General features: G+C 40.9%; 1 protein-coding gene across 1 annotated transcript; it reads left to right on the plus strand.

The window, feature by feature from the left end:
* Positions 1-6,056: 6,056 nt before the first annotated feature.
* On the plus strand, positions 6,057-7,289 carry LOC132257356 (uncharacterized). Its single transcript, XM_059754217.1, has 3 exons — positions 6,057-6,274; positions 6,349-6,638; positions 6,706-7,289. Exons 1-3 carry the CDS (start codon positions 6,086-6,088, stop codon positions 7,199-7,201), a joined length of 975 nt encoding a protein of 324 aa, XP_059610200.1. The 5' UTR covers positions 6,057-6,085; the 3' UTR covers positions 7,202-7,289.
* Positions 7,290-15,900: the final 8,611 nt, after the last annotated feature.

Genomic DNA, 15,900 nt, shown 5'->3' on the forward strand with positions numbered 1-15,900 from the left:
CAAATTTAAAAGAGGTCCAAGCATAAATTTGCTCCACTCCTTCAGTGACTCTAAAGTGCAGAAGTAGTGTTATTAAAAGAAATGAAATCATGCTTAATTCACTGACTGAATTGAAAGACAACCACTTGCAGCTCTGCTTGTTCTCAGACTGAGACACGAGCTCGTGCTGATTTTGGCATGAGGAGATTCTGAGACAGAAAATGGGTTTATTGACCACATCAGAGCGTGTCTTATCAGAATATTTTAGGCAAATACAACCAGTTCTGCTGACCCCAAGTTAATAATCGTTAATCAAGTAATGTGACACTAAGTTAGAACATCACTTAACTGTCTAACTAACGTCAATAATAGAGAAGACAATTCTCAGCTAATTAATGCCGTATTCAAATGAGAAATGAGCAGCACCACCTCCAAGTCTCAATAAATAACACACGAACATGCTCGGGACCTATAAATTTGCTGTGTGGGTGGAGAGCATCTGCATGAATTTCTGCACAGCACCAGAAGATGACACTAATGATTGCAATTTGTATGTGATGAGATTGTAATCGTAGAGTCCATTAGCATAGGAGTAATTTGCTAATTAAGACAAATCATAAAAGCTCCGGCAATATGCCAATTGAGTGTGACATGGCGCGGGGCTCGCGCTTTATCACGATGAAATGTGTGCTGTTTTTATGACTTGAAAATGCACACCACACACCCCAAACTGGATGCCTCTTGAATTCGGCGGCCAAGACGCGGGGAAAAGCCATCCATTTCATTTTATGAGATAATAAACTTAAGCAGAGAGCATACATGAGAGTAAATAGACGGTTGTGCTGAAGAACTGTCGGAAATTGTGTTGAAAGTCTGGGAAAAACGCGTCACTGCTCACAACAATGTTTCAGCGCGCCTTATCTCGTTGGAAAAATGCCACTCTGTCTGTGTAACTTTCTAATGGAATTCTGCATGGATCAACTGTCTTAACAAAGAATATGACTCGGCACTGCAAAAAGTCCCGCCAAAAAATTATAGTTCATAAGGATAAAGAGGGAGAGTGCGGCGCGCATTATAATTAATTAAGCAATATTCTGTCCCATTGGTGGTTAAACTTTTTTTCTCCCTTACCCTTATCAAGATGCTAATTTCCCTTTGAATATTAATTTTTGCTAATTCCACATTTCTTCTTGCGCATCCTTCCATCGAAAGCGCGCGGGGAAGGTTGAATGTGCACGCAGAAAAAAGTTTCGCGAGAATGGAATAATTTGGCCGAAGAATACAACTGGAGATAATATTAGCGAATCCTAATTAAATTTTGGGCTTTGCTAATTTGTTAATGATTCGCTTGAGAGAAAAGTTTTTAAGAGTGTGGGCAGACATTGAGATTCATTAGGGCGGATAGGCTGTTCCACGCGGATGAATCATCGCCCGAGAGTGCGGTTTTTTGTCCCAAGGAAACTCTCTCCCCAATAAATATGACATGCGAAGTGGCTGGGCAGATTCCCGAGTGTTCTGGGAGTTGGTTTTTTGCACTCACATTCGCACATAATCCCCTCAAGAAAAAACAGTTGGCAAATATTTGCAGCGCATATATAAGAACATGTTGTGGTGGCCCGTCCCGAATTTTTCGATAAAATAAATTGTATTCGGCGTGCGGGGGTGGATAATTCGCCACGAGAAGGCTCCGAGCAGTGCGAGCAAATTTTTATCGACATGCCCAAAGTCACTCTGACATATATTTTATGCTGTCACGTGGAGTGGGTGGACGAGGAAGGAAAAACAGCACACACACACACTTTTCAAATATCCTCGATATTCACTGAATAAACAAGAAAATCATATCACACGAAATTCCGGCGTGTCTCACTTTTCCCAACTCACCGCCCATCCCGTGCTTCTCACCCTCCTTCTCGCCCTCACTGAAATTCGAGTGCCCCAGGAGAGATCCTTCGTGGCACCATTGACAACTGTCTTGAGTGGAAATCAATGGTAAAAATTGATATTTGAGCAGTTCATGCCAACGCACAGCCCGCAAAAATACCGACAAAGAGAGATTCACACCCCAGATCACTTTACAGCAGAGCTTTAGTGGTGAGCTTTGAGCTTTGAATTTCCCGGGTGCATAGTATTATATGTATAATACAGGGAGATTGCAGAGGATCAATTATGTTGTTAAAGTTGAATGCATTTCTCGGCACCGTGCAAAAGGAGCACGATGATGTTGGAGGAAAAAGCGAGCGCAATTCCGGGGTTTAGCGCCAAGCGTGCATGCATCGAAGGGGTGATTCGAGGGGGTGATTGGCGGTGCGACATGTCTGAGCCCCAAAGCTTCGTTTGCATTAAAATTCGATTCAGGTCATTTAGCATAAAGTGCCCGTGGCGAACAGTTGCAATTCTTAAATTTCGCCTGGCAAGTGTCCAAGCAGAAATTACTCACACTCAAAACTAGGCCCGCACTCATGTGAGACTTTTCACAATGCCACCCCTTTCTTGGTAACGTACAGCGACTTCTCTGCTCTGCTCAATTACAATGCGAAAAAAGAAGTCTGAATTGAGTCGTGAGTACACTCCTCCTCCACGCTCCACCTTAGGGACGAAGGAAATTTATTTTCAGGAGGAGTTACATCAAGAAACGTGCACAAGAGTGATGAAAAATTGTTACAGAAATGATTTTTAGTGACTTGAGATCCCTCCACGAATATAATCAACGGTGTCAAAGAGTTATCAGGGTGTAGAGGTGCACAAATCATAAGAAATAGATCATAAAGTACATTGTTTGCACCAACAATATTTGTAGGTATTGTAACCTAGATGTTATGTGAAGGGTGATTGCGTCACATGTTTACCCCTTAAAAATACTCATTGAGGACATTTTGAAGTTCAAAATTTAAGGGTGCAAATATAGCTTCTTTCCTAAGTTCACTTCTTTTTTAAAAAAAAGTTCACTCCTTTTTTGAAAAGCTCACTGCTATTTTAAAAAGTTCATACCTGTATTAGAAAGTTCACTTCTGATTAAAAAATTTCACTCCTGTTTTTGAAAAGTTCACTTCTGATTGAGGAAGTTGCTGAATGGCGACGGAGTCAGACGATCGTGCCCGAGTATAATTCAGCTCAAGTGAAGTCGATGAATTGCGCAAATTTTAAGAAATAAGAGAGGCTCTCTTATGGCTTCTTAAGTGGCGCGAACACATTGTCAAAAGTCGACGTTTCGTAATTCACAGCGCAGCACTTCTTCTTCATATAATCATTTCGGACATTAGTAACAGCACATAGTACAAAAAACCAAGTTTCAGCGTCGAAATGCTCAACTTCGCGTCAAATCACTCGATGTCTAACAAGGTTACAACCGTCATTAGATTCATAAAAATGGTTCTATTTCATTTGATCAACGACAATTTTGAGAATATTGAGCCCACAATATTTCAATCAACTGTGCGTCAATGGTTATTTATTCGTTCCCTGCTGCAGAGATGCCGAAACGAGAGAGATACAAATGCAGCGCCTTCTGACACCTCATCCGAGTTAGACATCCAGTCTTCATCGCTAACACACGTACTAGAGCTGAGCGAAAAGATCAGATAATATGAGAAATTTTTACTCAGAATACCAGATAAAAAAAGAGCAGACTGTCTATTCTGTGGAAATTTTCTTGATAAAACATCACCGGTTGAAATGAAAATGAATGAAGTCAAAATGGAAAGTCTGGGCAGGATAAGTGAAAGCCCCGTGAAGCTTTTAACATAAACGAAATGAGAAATTCTCTTCATTGCATCGCCAAAGCCAGTCGACGGTCTGGAAACGGGGTGAGACGGAGAAATGAGTGTGGGAGAGAAAAGTATTGAGGAAAGCCAACTCACACTGCAACCTTGTAAGTCTCTGGTCCACGCCAAATGCGCGTTGCATGGGAGAGTCAGAAACCAACAAACCACACGAATCTCGCTCCCTTTCCGTTAATTCACCGGTCATTTACTTCCGCCTATGGCTCACTCCCGCCCTGAAATGTGTGTTCATGTGGTCCGATCCGAAGCCACAGAGCCGCCACTTGAGCGATTCTCTGTGGCCTCGTCCCTCACCTCGAATTCACTCTTCCGTCGTGCCAACAGAACACCTGCAAGCAAGCACGCAAGATACCAGATGGGCTGGCCAGGAGGCGGTGTCTCAACAAGAGCCGACAGATGTATAAATTCACGCTACTAAGAACATATTTAATTCAGCAATTATTTTATCTAAATCAATATACGATCCAAGACTATCGAGGAACATTTCCATGATAATGAATATTCACTATGCGGCGCGAGAGCTTTTAGAAAGCACACAAGAGCGATGCACACCACAGAGACTGAGGCACCAAATAATTAAAAACGAACTCCAATTAACGGAATGTTATTCGAAAATACCATTAAAACTCCATTTTCCGCTTCTTGTCGGAGCATCGCAGCCCGACCAATTCGCACGCCGCACGTTCACGGACAAGGGAGCTTTAAGCAAATATAAGCTCTGGGTGTTCATTTGTACGGGATGGTCGTGTTCTTTTGCCCACCATTCACCCACCCTCACGGCACCAGGGACGGCTATATAGTATGTACATTTGATGGTAAAAGGGACAAATTCGCAGACATGCTCTCGCTGTGTCTCGTGCTGGATCCCCATGACGACTTTCGATTGAAAATGGTACTATTGTTTGCATTTAAATGTCCAGTAATTGCTTCGGGGCATTTCATTCTAATTGAAATTGTTTTTTGCTTACATTGCTATGTAACACACATCCTGCCAGCTACACATTCACAGATATATAGAGTCACAAATAAGGATTTCCATCATTCAATCGTTCACATTCTCCGCACAAAGGCTTCGATGCGCCAAAGAACTTTGCCCCGCAATTGACTGTTCCCCTCATATGCTGCAGCAAAAAGGCCACGAGCAACTTTTCCTTCACAATACCGCCATCAGAAAACTCACCATACACTAAACACATACATCATATATCGCGTTAAGAAAAGTCAGAAGAGAAGGAATTTTCATCTCTTCAGGGGCACAAGAAAACCCACCATAAAACAACACCATCTCTAAAGTCAATTAAATGATGTTAAATAATTCCCGACAAGCGGCACTCTAACACCCATTTGAATGTCCAGGAAGCGCTAAAGCATTTAGCATCCGCCCTGAATCAATTGGAGGAGTCACACCTCGGAAAGGACGAGTGAAACTTCCCATAAAATACGCAGTCATTGAAAACAATTAATTTAATAGCTTTGACTAACTACGGCACTCTCCTGAGCCATTAATTTATTTCCAACGCTCTCTCTCTCTCTTTCTCTTTCACAATGAGATTCCCTTGCCGCACAACCTGACTTTTTCGGGGCCACATCAAGGGGTTCAAACATCACCTCGCCGCCCCTCGATAATTGAAATTTTACTCCAAGATAATGGCTTTTAGTCAAATTGCTCGCAATTAAAAACATTCACCCCTGGATGAAAATTAAATAGAGAAGCAGGTGTGAAAGTTCCTTCACGCCAAATCGTTCACTTCAATTGATGCTGAATGAAATACGCATAAAAAAAGGTGGGAACATTATTCTTTCAGTTACGAAGATTGAAGGATAAAGCATATTTTCTAGGAAATGTGTCATCAAGAAGTTTCAAGTACATTCACACGCCAATAAATAATAGCACTGCTGTTCCTCATAATGCATCTTATTGATTAATTGATCTGTTTACAAGACTGCTCTGTGTTAGCACATTTTATTACCCCAATTAGAGAAAGTAATAAATTCCCACTGTATCAATAAGTACAGCATTGTATAATTCTAATGCCTCGCAAATAGAAAACGAGATTGTTTGAAGAAAATCCCCTTTCTTCCCTCGTTAAGCTGCCTTACAGCCCGGAAATTTCTCCGAAACACTCTTGCCATAAATCACACAGGAGAATTATGAATGGACTACATTGATCTTATCAGTGCAATTATGCACTATCACCACGTGTTAGATGCAGTCAGATTATATTTGATGTCTGCATTTCCTCTCAGATAAGATTAGAACTTTACAAGTCTGTCACTAGGTATAAAAGAGGCTGATGCAGTTTAGAGAGTCAGTTTCAGCTGAAATGTCGCCGAAAACAGCCATTCTCCTGTTGACCGCCTTCGTCTTGGCAACTCTTGTTGTCAGTGAAGAACATGAAGAAGTTGTTCCCGGAGTTCCCGTCCTGAGAAGATTCGCAAGGGCTAATCCACCTGCGTCTGGCACCTGTGGAAATACTTTCGGACCAAAATGCGGAGATTGCCGCACATTATTGGTAAGCGATTTCCGTGACACTTCACCGACTTGTGCACACTCACCAGATAAATAACACTAACATCTCTCATTCAGAGCTGTCTCGGATCTGATCCACCAGCCAATAAGGAGAATTGTGCCGAGAAGAATCCCAAGACTCCTTATTGTGTTGGCAGTGTGTGCTCAGCAACACCGGACAAGAATGATCAAACTTGCCAGGAGCCTGCAGCTAAATTCAGATGCACTGCAGAGGGATACTTTCCCAATCCCAACTCGTGCTCGAGCTACTTCATCTGTCCAGATAAAGGAGCCACTGCCGTGGCCTATATTTGTCCCCCAAATTTCATTTATAAATCCAAACTACGAGGATGTGGAGTGAAAAGCAAGTAAGTGTAAAGATATGTTAGTCGATATCTTAAACGTAATTGCTAAACAACTTTTTCGCATAATTAGCGCCATGGATTGCGTTACTGTCGACTGCTCGAAGACTCCTAATCAATTTGGCGTGTACAAATCCGACCCCGCTTATTACTATTTCTGCCTATCCAATAAAAATGAGAAGGAAACTGTATTAATGAGATGCACGGATGAAGTCAACGGTCAGTACGATGAGAAAGTGGGCAAATGCACTTTCCAATGCACCAAGGAGGGCAACTTTGTGGATGTCACAGATTGCACCAGTTACTATACTTGCTACAAAGTCGGTGGTGTCTTCCAAGTGGCTAAAGTCAAGTGTCCTGCTGGCTACGCTTTCGATGCGGGCAAACAAATGTGCGTGAAGAAGAGTTGCACTCCTCTAGTCACCACTCAAGCACCTGCAACTACAACTGTGCCTGCATCAACAACTGTGCCGGCCTCATCAACCGCCCCTACAGGCCCGCCTACAAATACGCCAACATCTTCGCCTACGCCTCCAAGTTCTTCAACCACTTCAACGGATACAGATTGAAAGTTCTTTTGGAACGAAAAACGCTTGGAAAATTGACTTGGCAATAATGTAAAATATCTAATAAATACGCATTTAAAAAAGCAGCAAAGTGTTGCGAATGTCATTAAGAAGATGTATGGGGAAAATCAGAGCCGTAGAATGAAAATCTTCCAAGACCTCATTTTTATGTAGGACGAACTTGCGCTGGGAATTTTAAGTATTTCCTCAAAAGTTTCCATCGACAAGTTTCACCCTATCCGTCCGTCCCATTTTTCGCTTATAATTGCAATATAAATGCAAAAAGTTCTCGCCAAAGTGTGCGGTTTTCCATGCAAACAATGTTCATGGAAAAGCTTGTCGAGTTCATGTTCACTGGAACATCCCGTATTTTCCATATCTCAACAATTCCTCTCAAAGTTTCTCTGCAACTAGAACTGAAAAGCTTCACTGTTACGATATTGAAGAGTGAACATCCATTGCCAATTATTTATTAACATGCACAATGAAGTGCAGGAATATTTTTCTATAACTTCACAACATTGATTAAAGTGTAAAACTATATGCAAAAATATGCGACATTTCACAACAATATCATCAAAGTTTCCAATTAGAATTTCACATATGTTGTCGAATAATTGGGAAAGTCCTTTCCTCCTTTTTTGTGGCTCAGCTTGCAGCAAGACAGCATAAAAAGTCTTGTTAGCAAACTAATTGGACTCCAGTGAAGTGCATTCAAAAATCCTTCTCTGTATTCACTCGACATGAGCTGCTAAAGTGCCAAGAACGGGTATGAGAATTTATCTCAGCCACTGTTTATATCTGTCACGGTGGGTGAGATAGAGGCGGCGCAATTAAATGCAATATCGCAGCGAAAGATATCCTCCTGTCACATATGCACCCTGCCCGAATGGTGTCTCATAAGTTGCTAGAGAACGACTTGAATTATTATTATTGTACGTGTAATACACGGTGTGCGGCTTACGTAAGCCTTTCGGGATCAAAGGAGCCCCCTAGCATGGACGGAGGAGGAGCTCTTCGCTTGTTCCCGGAGACAATGGCGGACTCAATGGGGTGGGATGACATAAATTGGCGCGCTTTTGCCCCTAAGAGGTGCACTGTGTGTGTGCCACCATTCACGTACTTCTGCATCTATTCATTTCTGCACTTTTTTCCACCTGTAATTTCGCTACGGGACATCCTTGTGGATGCAATTGTGCAAAAATTGAAATATAAGGCACCTTTGGTGATGATCTCACGGGGTTTAGGTGGAATTTACAATCAGGAGAACCTGTACAAGCGGTAATTTGAATTAAATTCTGGTCAATAACAGGAATTCAATTCAACAACTCTTCAGATTCTTAGTTGTGCTTCACAACTCAATCCGTTTCCTCTCTTTAAATAGAAGCTAAGAGGCAAATTTGGGATGAGAGAAAATTACAAATGCAATCAATAGTTGAGAGTTGTCCCGGAGGTTTACCATCAATATCCATTTTCCGCAAGTCTGGCCAAAGAAATGGCAAAGAGACTCAATTTTCATAGTGCGACCAAATCCAAATAAGCAAGAGAATCGCACAAAGGCTCCTATTCACTGGATGAGCTTACTGAATTTTCCGCTATGTTGAGTCCTTCGACACCATTTCTTACAGTTTCCACCCTCGAAGGTATTCCGCCAACCCCATGCGAGTCCCCAGTGTTATCGTCATCAGAAACATCATCTTCATTTGCAGAGACTTCTGCGTCTCTCACCTCAGGGCACGTGCTGTGAAACTTTTCGGTGAAACATGTGCAAATTGTCGAGCAAGTTTGGAGAAATTTTCGCACTGCTTTTTGCAAAAACCCCAGTGGCATTCAGAGTTCAAAGTATCGCACACAAAGGGGCGAAAATCATAATATTAGTGCATGCGAGTCTTGAAATTAGCACAAGAAAGAGCATAATCGGATGAAGGAGTTTAAAAACTTCATAGCAACATTGAGGTTATGTTGTTCTACAACTGTTTCGCCACATTTGTGAAATTAATAAAACTTCACATGGCAATTTTAAATTGCGAAATAAATACTTAAAAGTTTTTCTAGACGAGAGAAAAGTCGGGGGAGGTTTTTAGAATTTGAGAGCAAATAAATTTCAACAATCTCCCGTAAAATTCAACTCAACACCTTCAAAGGACTAGAAGACATGGGTGAAAATTGGGAAACTCTCGCAGAGCCATATCGCCTTCGCTACTGGAGGTGAAACTCATTTATCCAAAAGTCTCTATTTATTTGAAATGTGTGTGCTATACTGTCGACGAAAGGAAAGATTAGGCAGCACTTAAAGGTCGATAAATTCTCGTGCCGAAATCCAAACTATGTGTCTGGCGGTGTGGGCGGAAAGTTTCCCCGTTCGGAGGGTGAAAGACAAAAGGGCTGAGAATTGGATGGAACTACTCCAATTAAAATTAAACCGGTTTCAACCCCCAACGTAAATGTTTCACTGAGTGGGTGGGAATCGTGAAAGATGAGTTCACTCAATGAATACACATCTGGGCCGGGGAGAATGAGTGGCAGAGTGAAGAGTTTGCAATTGAAATTGAAAGATGATGTGCTTGATTGGTTGGGTGGTGGATGGCTCATTGTTGAACTTTCGCTCAAGTGGGATACATCTCGGCGGAATAGACGGGGAAGGCAAATATTCTGTGCTTCTGGGTGAATGTGTATGATAACAGATTTGCCCCAATTAAACCATACTGCATCTCCCAGTTTCTTCGAAAACTTTTCATAGAAGAATGAAGGAAAAAAAACGCAAAGAACACAGGATGAATTCCGCATTGGGGTGAAAAATGTATCGATTTAACTATATATTCCGATATTTATTTCCTCTTCTTTCCAAACTTGGGATGATTGAACTTCCCTGCTTGTATACTATTTCATCCCAGTCTCTTTCCACACACACACACATACACACACACACACACAAGCCCACATACTGAATGGAGTCATAAAAACAAATTAAAATCCAATATTTTTCACAGAAACTTTTATTAGTAAACTTACGGAGCAATTCACCATCAGAACAGCGCGCATTACCAATACAGTATTCTTCACCATCACGAAATCCGGAAAGAAGAAGCGGAAGTTTCTTCCCAACACTTCCCAATCATCAATTTTTGCATCTTTCCTCCGAGATAACTGAGAGAAACAATGAAAATTTTATATTTATCTCCGCCACAAGTGTTTATTTATTCCAAAAACCCACCAGACGTTAATGAGTTGTGAAGTTCTCAGCACGATATTTATCCAACCACCCACTCAATAACGGAAAGATTCACGTGATCAACGTACTTTCCCATTCAGCATTGTACGCTTTTTCATTAGAGTCCATAAACTTTCTCACTATTCGCATTGTGAAGGTGATAAATTGCATTCATCCTCCAGTGTTTCGTGCATTTATTGCCATTTACGACACTTTGGATTTTGGGGTGAAATTTCACAATTGACGAGATGAATGATAATGCTGCATGTTTGCATTTTCTCCTATTGTTATAGCGAATGTAACAACCAAATAGAGTCGTGGAATATGATAATTTTTCGATAGTTATTCCAAAAACGTGTTATCCAAGTCATAAATAAACCATGTCCTTAACTAAACCATCACGTCTCTTAAAACGATGCCTTAAAATTCATAATAAGTACATATATAGCGAAACTTGCACAGTTTTCCTCTTTCGCTGAAATTGTGAATTTTATTCCGTCATCCAGCTAGACAAATTCCGTGTGGAGAGTCAATAAAATCAGTCGAGGGACTGCTGGCATTGGGATTTTGGGGAGTGTTAAGCTGCACAAGTGTCGAGCGTGGTTTGAGTAAGTTTGAGATTCACCACAATACTCGGCACAATTTTATCTCTTTGCCGTAAAAATGATCAATTTGCGCGATAATTTCCCGCCCACACTTCGAGTGAGGGTGAAATTCACACATTAAAATGCCAGAACAAACAACCGAGTTTACCATTTAAGCAAGTGGCGAAGAGCCAGAGTGCAAATGTTCGCTTGTAGTTTTGTCCCCTGTGTGTGCTTCGCCATGGGAGCAATATTGGCTTAATTTATTTTTTATTGTGAAAGTTATATCAATGTTTTATAACTACGCCGTTTCCATAAAATTGATAAGGTACAATAAAGAGTGACTCTTTTATGGTAAAGCTGTCTGTGGGTCCGGTTGTTTCGTGTGCACAAACATGACTCCAATAAGTCACTTTCTCATACTTGCCCACGGACGACTGCAAAAATATTCAATGGAAAAAGAACACATTCAATCAAACTTTATTGGTTTTGTCACATTTTATGGGGAAATCGTGTGGCGTCAACCCCTAAAAGCGCCAAAGCTGCATCCCAACCGCCTCTGCCTCGGGCGATAGCCGAGAAAATTACGCTGAAAATGTGACTTGCGTAATTACGCGAGACAATACGAGGGACGAAGGGAGGAATGAATGGAAATAGAGCACCAAAGTAGAACTTATTAGTCATAATTCGCTTCATAAATCGTTTAGTGAAACCATAAACCATGCCGGAAAAAGGACCGCTGGAAGCTTACATAGTGAAGGAAGAAAGCTCAGCGAGATAAAAAAGGACACGATAGAGCATTGCGAAGTTCTTTGAGAGGCATAGAGCAAAAAGAGAAGCCAGAGAATGAGATCAACTTCCTGAAAATACGATTTTGGATGCCACTTTTCATGTGATTCTTACATGACACAGGCTCACGGCTCGGCAGGAGATTTTGCCGGAATATTTCATACATGAACGCGCCCCGAGCGTCGTCGACTTCCAGAAATCCACTGCCCCACGCCACCCGGAAAATGAAAAACACACATAGAGAGAATGAAAATGCACTATACAGCACTTCGCCCATCTCCCAAAAATCCCGACCGTGGCGTCTGATTTGGTGTTGCTCCTTTTTTGTCGCACGACTCTATGCTACACATATAGTGATTGGATTGGAAGCTTTCCAGGGCCACCAGCGAAACAAGCCCCAGCGAAAATATTTTTCAACCACTTCCCGCGAAATGCAAGACTGCGGTAATCCAGCTTACGGCTTAGCGCCATGAGCAGAAGGGTGCGCTTGACGATTTGAGACGGTGAAAAATTAATTTAAACCTTATTTATTGGCGGCATGCATGGAAATTCACTAATAGACCCCTTTTTGACCCAAATTATTCCTTCGGGCACCCCGAACGTCCCTGAGAGACGATGAAAAATTTTATTTATCTCGCGTAATCTGCCCAGAGTTGATGAAACGGTTCAGATACATACTTTATAGATGATATATAAAGATAATCAAGCACAGCAATGTGAAATTTCACAGCCATCCTCGATAGTTATTTATATTCATTGCTAAGAATAAAGAAGGAAAGTTCAGAAACTTTGATCAAGGACATATTTAGTGTTTATTAAAATTTAACTAAATATAAATTTATTATTCATCACGTTATCGGAATAAGCATAAAATCAATAAAGCACGGAATTTCTCCGCAGTTCAGTTAAGCAGACATGGAGGAACACATTGATTTTTATCCTGAGTATCTCAGCTTTGAAATTGGAATCAGGCGAGGCCTTAAAGTAATGACATTGTCTCTATTTAAGAAGAATTCTTTTAACGGGATGGGAAAAGTAATTCTACCCATAATTGGTGTCTATACAGTGGCTTGTGTTGTAAATTCAATTCAAAATTCGGATCTAACTCTCATGGTCATGAGTATGATGTCCAGTTTGGCGATTGCTCACATCGTGGTGAAGACAGTGTGCACATTGTTTAATAGTGAAGAATTGGAGAAACTCCTAATTTGGTTTGGACAACTTCATCAAGTACAAGACATTGACGTCGTTTTGGAATCAGTCAAAAAGCATCTCAAGAAAGGTCTTGTCATCACGAAGATTATGAAACCGTATGTGATTTCCTATTATAAGAATCGTGATAATTTTATTGAAAAATCAATACTTCTTTTGTACAGACTCATTTCATCGATGTACTTCGGAGCGATTATTCCAAGTATAATGTACTTCATGCTTATTAATCAACCACTTCTTGTAGTTCCCGGAATTTCTGCCAAGTCTTCAGAATTCATTCTTTTACTTAACATAAATCAGACAGTAACACTCACAATAATCATGTTCGAAGTTGTCTTCATAGATTACATCATAGCTTCTTTTGGGTGCTACTTTGTGCAGTCCATGAACATTTTGAGAGACATGATAAAATGCCTTGATGATTCTCAGTTTCTTGAGAATCATCCTCACTTTATAAGATCGGTTTACAAATTCCACTGCAAAATTGTCAAAAAATTTAGAATATTCACACGAGCTTATGATTATGGATTCACTGCTCAATTCGGGTGTGATGTTGGCCTAATTTTACTTATATTTTTTATCATTGGGAAGACTAAACACTTTCTTTTTTACCCTCTCTTTGTTATTACTTTCTTTCAATTGGCAATACTTTGCATATTCGGTGAGTTTATCTTCGCAAAGACAGAAGAATTCGCCGTTGATTTGTACTTGACAAAGTGGTACGAAATGAAAGCTGTGGATCAGAAGCTTCTTCTGCTTATGATGTACGCAACAAATAAGCCTTTCGGATTGAGGGCGGCTGATATGTATGATCTCAACATTGTGATGCTGTTTCAGGTGATCAAAATGTCGTTTTCCTACTGTACAATTCTTTATTCGCTCGCTTAAAATTGATGTTATAGTAGAAATAAATAATAATTTCTGTTTCAACACTTTACTATGATTATATATTTTGTCGTTTTTGTATCAATAAAACTTGCTATTAAATTCCGTACTTTTCATTAAATTGTCATGGGATCGTTTTCAAGAACTCCACCTCGAAATTAATAAGTTTGTTCTGGAAAGGTGTCATCTTCGATCTATGAGCCTGTCAACTCTGAGGCGAGGGTAAATTGCAATGAATACAATATAGAGTCCCTTATTAAATTTTCAGCAAGCTCCGTGCCAAGGGACTGGATGATAGATATACGACGCTCGAGAGTCGCGGAAATCCTCCCGAAACTCATTTTTGCTCATGGTGCATGGAATTTGCATTTCTTATGTGTCTCATGAGCGACACCATGAAAGGATTTTTATCTCATCTTTCTCCCTCAGTCCACAACCGCCTCTCGCCAGCAGCACCATCAAGATTGATTGCCGACGAATGTGATATCTCTACCACTTTGCCTTGGCAAGAGCGCGGAATTATCCTGCGCTGTGCCTTTTGTGCGCGCCTCCCAAATGAATGCCAATATAATCGAAGAAATGTCCCAGTTGAGAAGAGAAATGCCCCCGCGCCCGATTGTTTTGCCGCTCGAGAGACTTCTTTCTCGGCAAAATCATGCCGGAGGCCATCAAATTACTTGAGCAAATATAGAGAAAAGTCTTTTATACAAATTCCACCCGTATTTGCTGTTGGCTGCCTCTTTTTTTTCGTAGCTTCGCACCGCTTTCCCACCCGTGATTCACGCTGTGGATGCTCTCAATTTGATGCCACCTTATCAAGTCCCACCGGTGATCCTCCGGAGGCGAACACCGCAATAATTCCTTTGTCTCCCGCGCTCGATATATGAAAATTGCACTGACGCTTCATGACAGAATCGCGCCTAGGAAATCACTTCCCGCATTGCAAGAGCACTCGAGAGGCGTGATGTGTGATACCTGCTGCACGTAATTCATGAAAATTTGCAGTGTGAAAAATACCATTGAGACGTGATTGAACGATTCACTGATTTTTGGAGTTTCCCGCACTGCCATGAATCATGCAGAAGACTTCTGATCAAGCTGAGAAATGAATTTGCTCAAACGCTGTGCAGGTGAAATGAGGAAAAGGATTTGTTAGGCTTTTTTCTCACATTTCTCCTCACAGACATGATAGATATTCACTTTGCTTCAAACAGAAATTCCTTGATACGTGAGATGTAGCATCAACACTGAATCTACACAAATGTCGAAATAATTTGCACGTGAAACACTCCAGCCTTATTAGAAAGACAAACTTTCAATTTTCAGTAGGTGAAGTGTTGAAATAACGTGAATTTAGTCTGAAATTTCACCCTCCTAAAAACACCCAGGCACTCGCGATGCGGATTAGAGACATTTGAGAGGCTCAGCGTGCTTATCACGTTAAATATGTGATATTAATATACAATATATGGCGTATTTATCTTTGATTATGTTGATGAAATTCGCAATTAAGCTCATCAAATACGTGAGCCCCGGTGTCTAGTACTTTGTGTGTTGACAAACAATTAAGTGTGTGAGTTTTGTGTTAAGGAATATTGTTTAGTTTTGAATTTTCCTTCGCTCAGACACTCTAATTGCTAAATCTTATCATGCCCCGTGTGCTGTCTATACACTTCAAAAGAGTTGTTGCAAACTTTCTCTGACACACGAAATTTTATGAATGGAGACGAATTTAATTGCAAAATTCAATCCAATATAATGTGCAAAGAGAAAAGGTGAAATTGTGATTTTTTCCCCTTTGGCAAACATGTAAACAGATAAGTTTGTCTACCCACAATCGACAACCACCATCTGGGAATTTCTGTCAACGCTCAGATGAAGAAGGGCGGTTGATTGTGGGTGGAAAGAAAAAAATACCGACAGAGAGAGGAAGAGAGAGAGAGAGTGGGAAAGAGTGAGACTGAAGGTTTATCTATTTGAATAGGATACACTCCAGGAAAAGAGGAGGAATCTCTGGCAAA

Source organism: Phlebotomus argentipes, unplaced genomic scaffold (genome assembly GCF_947086385.1).
Source record: "Phlebotomus argentipes unplaced genomic scaffold, Phlebotomus argentipes genome assembly scaffold_4, whole genome shotgun sequence".
NCBI classification, from domain to species: Eukaryota; Metazoa; Arthropoda; class Insecta; order Diptera; family Psychodidae; genus Phlebotomus; species Phlebotomus argentipes.